The following is a 7681-nucleotide window of genomic DNA, read 5'->3' on the forward strand; positions in this document are numbered from 1 at the left end:
GCCCCCTCCACTCTGACCCCTATGACCTGCTAACGGATCCTCACCCCACCCCTCAACACCGGGTAACGGACATACCTTCTGGTTCCAGCCCAGAGCTCGTGAGCTGCCAGCCCAGGAGCCTGCCCATCTCCAACCTCTCTCAGCGCCCACCCTGAAGAGCATCTGCCCCCACGGACTTTGGCCCCGCAGCCCTCGCCTCTGCGCCACCTTCTCCTTCGCCCTGGTGCCCGGGCCGCCAGCCATGGCCACCCCGCTGCTCTCCCAAGTGCGCCAGAACTACCACCCCGACTGCGAGGCCGCCATCAACAGCCAGATCAGCCTGGAGCTCTACGCCTCCTACGTGTACCTGTCCATGGCCTTCTACTTCGACCGCGACGACGTGGCCTTGAAGCACTTCGCCCGCTTCTTCATGCGCCAGTCCCGCAAGGAGACCCAGCACGCCGAGAAGCTGATGGAGCTGCAGAACCAGCGCGGGGGCCGCCTCCGCCTCCGCGACATCAAGAGGCCGGACCGCGACGACTGGGAGGGCGGCCTGAAGGCCATGGAGTGCGCCCTGAACCTGGAGAAGAGCGTGAACCAGAGCCTGCTCGACCTGCACCAGCTGGCCGCCGACAAGAACGACGCCCAGCTGTGCGACTTCCTGGAGAGCCACTACCTGCACGAGCAAGTCGAAGCCATCAAAGAGCTGGGGGGCTATGTCACCAGCCTGCGCAAGATGTGGGCTCCGGAAGACGGCCTGGCAGAGTACCTGTTTGACAAGCTCACTCTGGGCGACAGCGACAAAAAGTACTGAGTTGGGACTGTTAACCCGTAGCCCCAGGGCGCATGGTGACTCTTCCTGGTCATCATGCCGAGCATGCTTATTGCCGTATTGCTTCTGCAAAAGGTTCCAGTTCTTTTCTCCCAGTTTTGCCATAAGAAAGTTGTTCGGTTTCAATAAAGTTATTTCATTCCTAAATTTAAAAAAAGGTCTCTGGTTGATTTGAATGCAAATCTTTCACCTTTTAGGTTTTAAAACAGGAATCCAGGAGTCCTTGCATCCCCCTGAGCCCATCCACATGCATCTCGGGATCTCGGTAGGTGGAGGGAGAAGATATTACATAGGACCCTGGAAAACACAAATCAGTCTTGCCTTTATAAACGATGTGGGGGCAGAGGTGGGTGGTCTGGGGCCCTGTCAGTGGGTGTATATGTATGGTAAAAGTATAAAAGAACATGGTCTACAATTTATAACAGTTATTGTCCCTATGGAAAAAGTGAAGAATGGGATCAGGCTGCTATTAAAGCCTTTACTTGAAACAACTTTACTTGGAAACTTTTAGCTTATTAAAATACATAAATGTTAACAATTGTTGCTTCTGGGTAGCAACATTGGAGTCTTAGAAACAGGAATGGCACAATATTTCTTTGACAAGCTTGCCTTGGGCAATAGTAACAGTGTAACTGAACCTTGGGCTGGCTTTCCATACACAGGGGAGTGACTTTGCATGTCACCATTTTGGACGTGCATACTGCCCTTACAAAATATCCAAATACAATTTTCTCCTTCAGTTGTATCCTTTCTTCCATTGAAGTAATGTGGTAGCAGAAAACCAAAATTACCTTATTAGAAGAGCTGAAGAAAACATGGTCAAGGCTGAGGCTCCAATTTGTGATATTGAATATGAAGTAGAATAAATCCTCTTGAAAGTTAAGAAAGTGAGTCTGGATGCTTTGACGAATGTAGGGTGTAGGGAAGAGTTGAAGCTGGGAGGCCAGTCAGGAGATACTACAGTTGGTCCAATGAGAGATATTGGTGGCTGAACTGGAGGAGAGGCTCATGAATGGATGATGAGACATGTTCTATCTAGCTGGATCTGGATGGGTCAACAAGATTTGCTCATAGACCAGAGGTGAAGAATGAGAAATGAAGAAAATAATTTAGGTTCTGATATTTGGAAATGAACACCTGGGTTGACAGTAGTGTTATTTGTTAATTTGGGGACTTATGCCAGAGGCACATCTGTGGTGGAGGAGTGGGAAGTCATATCATGTAAAATCTGAGACACCTATTAGATATCCAAGTAGAACTATCATGCAAGTAGCTGGAAAAAAATGAATCTGGAACTCAGATAGGAAGTCAAGCTGCAGGAGTCCATATAATTTGAAGTCTTGAAACTTAGTTGTGTGCCTGAGATAAAAATGTCTGGTCACAGCCTGGGTGAACACAGAGTTCCCATGGAAACCAGGGAGATGAGAGTGATGGACTGCTTTTCTATGAGGGCTCACTGAAGAGTGAGGGGCACACACTTTCAGCTCTGGGGCTAGAGAGTGGGTTACACCATTTTCATCCTGCCCATTGGTGCTTAAAGCCTCAGGGAGCAAGACAGCACCAATGTGGAGCCTCTTACACTGAGCCTGGTCCCCTGGCAAGGAAGGTGTATTTCCACAATGATAAGGACACCTGAGAATCAGTGCAACAGGCCCCTCACCCAGAAGACCAGCAGGAACAACTGGCTAGCACCAAGTTACTGATCATAAAGAACTGCAAAGCTTTAGCTCTTGGGGAAAACAATATATAGCATTCCTGGGCTTTTTTATTCTTTAGTCTTCCAGTATTATTTTTTCAGCTACTTTTTATGTTTTCAATTATTTATTTGTTCCATATATATATATATATATATATATATATATATATATCTAACTTTTGGTTTTCTTTCATTGTATTTTATTTTATTTTTGTATGTATATACATGTTTTCTGTCCTTCCTATTTGGGGATCTGTTTTTTTTTTTAAACAAGGAAAGGATTTAGTTTTTTGTTTTGTTCTGTTTTGTTAGTTGATTTTTTCTTATTTTGTTTTTGTTTTTGTTTTTTCTGTTCTTGTTATTGTTGTCTTTTCTTTCTCTTTCTTCTGTTCTTTTCTGGGCAAAATGATGAAATGGAGACATTCACCACAAAAGAATGAACAGGAAGTAGTACTCTACTGCCAGGGATTTAATCAATAAGGATATAAGTCAGATATCTGAATTAGAATTTAAAGCAGTAACTCTAAAAATACTAGCTGGGCTTGAAAAAGCATAGAAGACACAAGAGAATCCCTTACTGTTGAAATAAAAGAACAAAAATCTAGTCAGGCCAAGATTAAAAATGCTCTTCCTGAGATGCAGTCCCAAAGAGAGGCTCTAAAAGCAAGGATAAATGAGGCATAAGAGAGAGTCAGTGATATAGAAGATAAAATGATGGAAAATAAGGAAGCTGAAAGAAGACAGGAAGACAATTACTGGATCGTGAGTGAGACTTTGAGAACTCAGCAATTCCATGAAGCAAAGTAATATCCAGATAATAGGGGTCCCAGAAGATGAAAAGAGGGAGAGATGGGCAGAAGGTTTATTTGAACAAATTATAGCTGAGACCTTCCCTAATCTGGGGAAGGAAAGAGGCATTCAAGTCAGGAGGCACAGAGAACCCTCTCAAAATCAATAAAAATATGACAACAACTCAACATGTAATAATAAAGCTTACATATTTCAAAGATAAAGAGAAAATCCTGAAAGCAGCTCAGGACAAGAGGTCCTTAATCTACAAGAGTAGACACATAGGCTGGCAGCAGACCTGTCTACAGAGATTTGGCAGGCCATAAAGGACTGGCATGACAGATACATTCAATGTCCTAAATGGGAAGAATATGCAACTAAGAATACTTTATCTAGCAAGGTGCCACTCAGAATAGGAGAGATAAATAGTTTCCAGGATAAACAAAAACTAAAGGATTATAACAATTTGTTCTTTTTTTAAGATTGATTTATTTTGGAGAGACAGAGTGCATGCATGTGAGTGGGGGGAAGGGGAGAGGGAGAGGAAGAGGAAGAGAAACAGACTCCTTGCTAAGTGTGGAGGCTGCCCTGAAGATTAAAACAATTATCAGTGATTAACAAAACAAGAAGGTAGAAAACTAGTAAATATATATAGGACCTGATCAAATCTATCAACAAATTTGACCTAATTGACATATATAGAATACTCCACCCAACAGCAGAATACATATTCTTTTCAAATGTACATGGAACATTCACTAAGATAGACTATACACTCATGCATGAAAGCAATCTCAATTAATTTTGAAATATATTAAATCATACATATGTTCTCTGACTACAATGGAATTAAATTGACGTCAACAACATAAAGGTACTTGTAGTCCTCCAAAACTGGAAAATTAAATAGCACACTTATAAATAAGCCATGGCTCAGAAAAAATTTGCAGGGAAATTAGAAACTTTTTTGAACTCAATGACCAACAACACACAAATATAAAAAATAATGGATAAAAATTTGCTGGGACAATTAAAACAGTGTTTAGAGGGAATTTATAGCTATAAATAATAAAGAAAAGTTAATGAAACAAAACACTGGTTCTTTTAAAAATAGATCAAATTGATAGATCTCTAGATTAGACTGTTCAAGAAAAAAGAGAAAAAACATAAATTGTCAATATCAGGAATGAGAGAGATGGTATTGTTATAGAGCACACAATCTCTTACTGTATAGGTAGGGAATATTATAATTCTATGCCAACATATTTTATAAATTGGATGAAATGGATAAATTCTTTGAAAGACAAAATTACTCAATCTAACACAAGAAGAAACATAAAATCTGAATAGATGTATATTGATGAAAGTAATTTAATTTCTTATTAAACACCTTTACATTAAGAAAATGCCAAGGACAGTTTACTTCACTGATGAATCCTATCACACATTTAAATAAGAAGTAATAATAATTATGAACAATATCTTTCAGAAAATATAGGAAATGGCAACACTTCCTAACTTACTTTATGAGTCCCACATTACTATGGTACTAAAACCAAGCAAAGTCATCATAGGAAGGAAAAATACTACAGAAAACAATCCCTAATGGACATTCAAGGAAAAATCCTTAAAACATGGTACATCAAATCCATCAATATATAACAAAGAAAAATACATCATGAACATTTAGGGTTTAACCCAGGAATGCTAGATTGATTAACACAACATTCAGTAATCAATCAGTTTAATTCAGGATAATAACAGAGTAATGGAGAAAAATGAAACCATCTCAATAGATACATAAAAGCATTTCACATAATTTAATGTATATTTAAAGTAAAAACTTTCAGCAAACAGAAAATAAAAAGCAACCCCACAAATTTGATAAATAGCTACTCCAGCTAACATTATTTTTAATGGCGAAATATTGGGCACTTACCCCCTCTGACCAGAAACAAAGGAAAGCAAGTCTGCTCTCATCACTTCTAATCAATATTTTTAGGAGATACTAGCCAGGTAAACAAAGTAAGAAAAGGGGGGAAAAGGTATCCTGATTGGAAAGAAAGAGGTTAAACTCTCTTTTTTGACAGACAAGATGATTTATGTATAACTCTAAAGAATTAATTCTAATAGTTGCTAAATTATATCTACAAACAAAAGATTTCAGTATAAAAGATCAATAAAAAATTAATTATATCTCTACTAATAAACAATGAACAATTGGAAAAATAAAAAATGGAAAAGTTGTCACTTAAAATTGTTTAAAAAACATGAAATAATTTGGGATAAATTTTACAAAGTATATATAAGTCCTACATACTAAAAATTATAAAACTCTGCTTAGTGAAATTAAAGAAGACTAAATAGATGGAGAGAGACAGTATAAACAGATCAGAAGACTAAATATTATTTAAATGACAATCTTTCCTAAATTGGTCTATATATTCTACATAGTTTCAATCAAAATCTCAGCAGGACTTTCCAAAGAAATTGATAACTTAATTCTAATATTTATATGGAAATTCAAAGGTCTCAGGGTAGCCAAAACAATTTTGAAAAAAAAGAAAGCAAAGATGGCAGGCCCATACTGCTTTACTTCAATACTTGCATGAAAGGAACATGAAAGCAACAATAATCAAAACATTTTGGAATTTGATGGTGTAAGAACATACATTTAGATGAATGGAACACACTAGTCCCACATACATATGGTTGGTTGGATTTCAATGTCAGTTCGATTTGGATGACAATGTCAATTCAGATAATCTTTTCATCAAAAGTTCTAGAACACTTATCTATCAATATCAATAAAGATAAACCTCAACTCTTAACTCATCATATAAACAAAAATTAACTAAAAGTATATTATAAAACTACTCATAAAATGTAAGCTATAAAACTTCCAGAAGACAGTGTAGCAGAAATTCTTTGCAAACTTGGAGTAAACAAAAATTTCTTACATAGGACACAAACCCCACAAATGGTAAAAGAAAAAGTTGGTCAAATGGATTTTAATTAAGATTAAAAGACAAGTTGCAGACTGGAAAACAATATTTATAATACATATATCGGACAAAGGACTTATGTGATGGTTAAATTTGTGTCAACTCAATGGGTCCAAGGAGTACCCAGGTATTTGGTCAAACATTCTGATCTTGTTCGTGAGGGTATTTCTGGATAAATCAAACATTTAAATTGATAGACTGAGTAAAGCAGATTCCTGATCCCCCTCCTTCCCACCAATGTGGGTAAGCTTCATCCATTCAGTTGAAAGCCTGAATAGAACAAAAGAGCTGACCCTCCTTTGAGTAAGAATGAGTTTTTCTTGCTTTTGAATTCAAACTGATTTGAATTTGATCGGCTTTTCCTGGACATTAAGCCTGCTGGCTCTCTGACTGGAATTATATCATTGGCTCTCCTGGGTCTCCAGTTTGCCAACTTCAAACATTGGGACTTGCCAGTCTCCAAAATTTCATGAGCTAAACATTACATTAACTAAATAAATACAAATACAAATACAAATACAAATATAAGTATAAATACAGACATACCTCATTTTATTGTGCTTTGCTTTATTGCTTCACAGACAATTGTATTTTTTACAACTGAAAGTTTTTAGCAATCCTTCATGGAGCAAGTCTATTGGTATCATTTTTCCAATAGCATTTGCTCATTTTGTGTCTCAATGTCATATTCTTGGTAATTCTCACAATATTTCAAACTTGTTCATTACTGTTGAATTTGTTATGGTGATCTGTGGTCAGTGATCTCTGATGTTACTGTTGAAACTGTTTTGGGGCACCATGAAGGATATAAGATGTTGAATTTAATAAGTATGTGTTCTCAGAGCTCCACTGACAGGCAGTTCTCCCATCTCTCTCCTTCTCCGCGGCCTCCCTATTTCCCAAGACACAACAGTATTGAAATTGGGCCAAATATAAAAAAGAAGGAAATGTTTCCATTTGCAACAACATGGATGGAGCTAGAGAGTATCATGCTAAATTGAAATAAGTCAGTCAGAGAAAGATAAGTTTTACTCATGTGGAATTTAAGAAACAAAACAAACATTAGAGGGGGGAAAAACAGAGGAAAACCAAGAAACAGGCTCTTAACTGTAAAGAACAAAGTGATGGTTACAAGAGGGGAGGTAGGTGGAGATGTGAATTAAATAGGTGACGGGGATTAAAGAGTGTACTTGCTATGAGGAGTACCGGGTGTTTTATGTAAGTGATGAATCACTAAATTCTATACCTGAAACTAATATTACACTGTATGCTAACTAACTGGAATTTAAATAAAAACTTGGAAGAAAAAAAAAAAAAGAAACCAGGCCAATTACTAATCCTACAATGGCCATTAAGTGTTCAAGTGAAGGAAGAGTCCTA

General features: G+C 37.8%; 1 protein-coding gene across 1 annotated transcript; it reads left to right on the forward strand.

Moving 5' to 3' along the window:
- The first annotated feature begins 241 nt into the window (after positions 1-241).
- Positions 242-793, forward strand: LOC122896670 (ferritin heavy chain-like). Its single transcript, XM_044234742.1, has one exon. It carries the CDS (start codon positions 242-244, stop codon positions 791-793), a length of 552 nt encoding a protein of 183 aa, XP_044090677.1.
- Positions 794-7681: the final 6888 nt, after the last annotated feature.

This window comes from Neovison vison, chromosome X (genome assembly GCF_020171115.1).
Source record: "Neovison vison isolate M4711 chromosome X, ASM_NN_V1, whole genome shotgun sequence".
NCBI lineage: Eukaryota > Metazoa > Chordata > Mammalia > Carnivora > Mustelidae > Neogale > Neogale vison.

Excerpts from the sequence above, each read along its gene's own strand:
- LOC122896670 (XM_044234742.1), top strand. The coding sequence starts at position 242 with ATGGCCACCCCGCTGCTCTCCCAAGTGCGCCAGAACTACCACCCCGAC.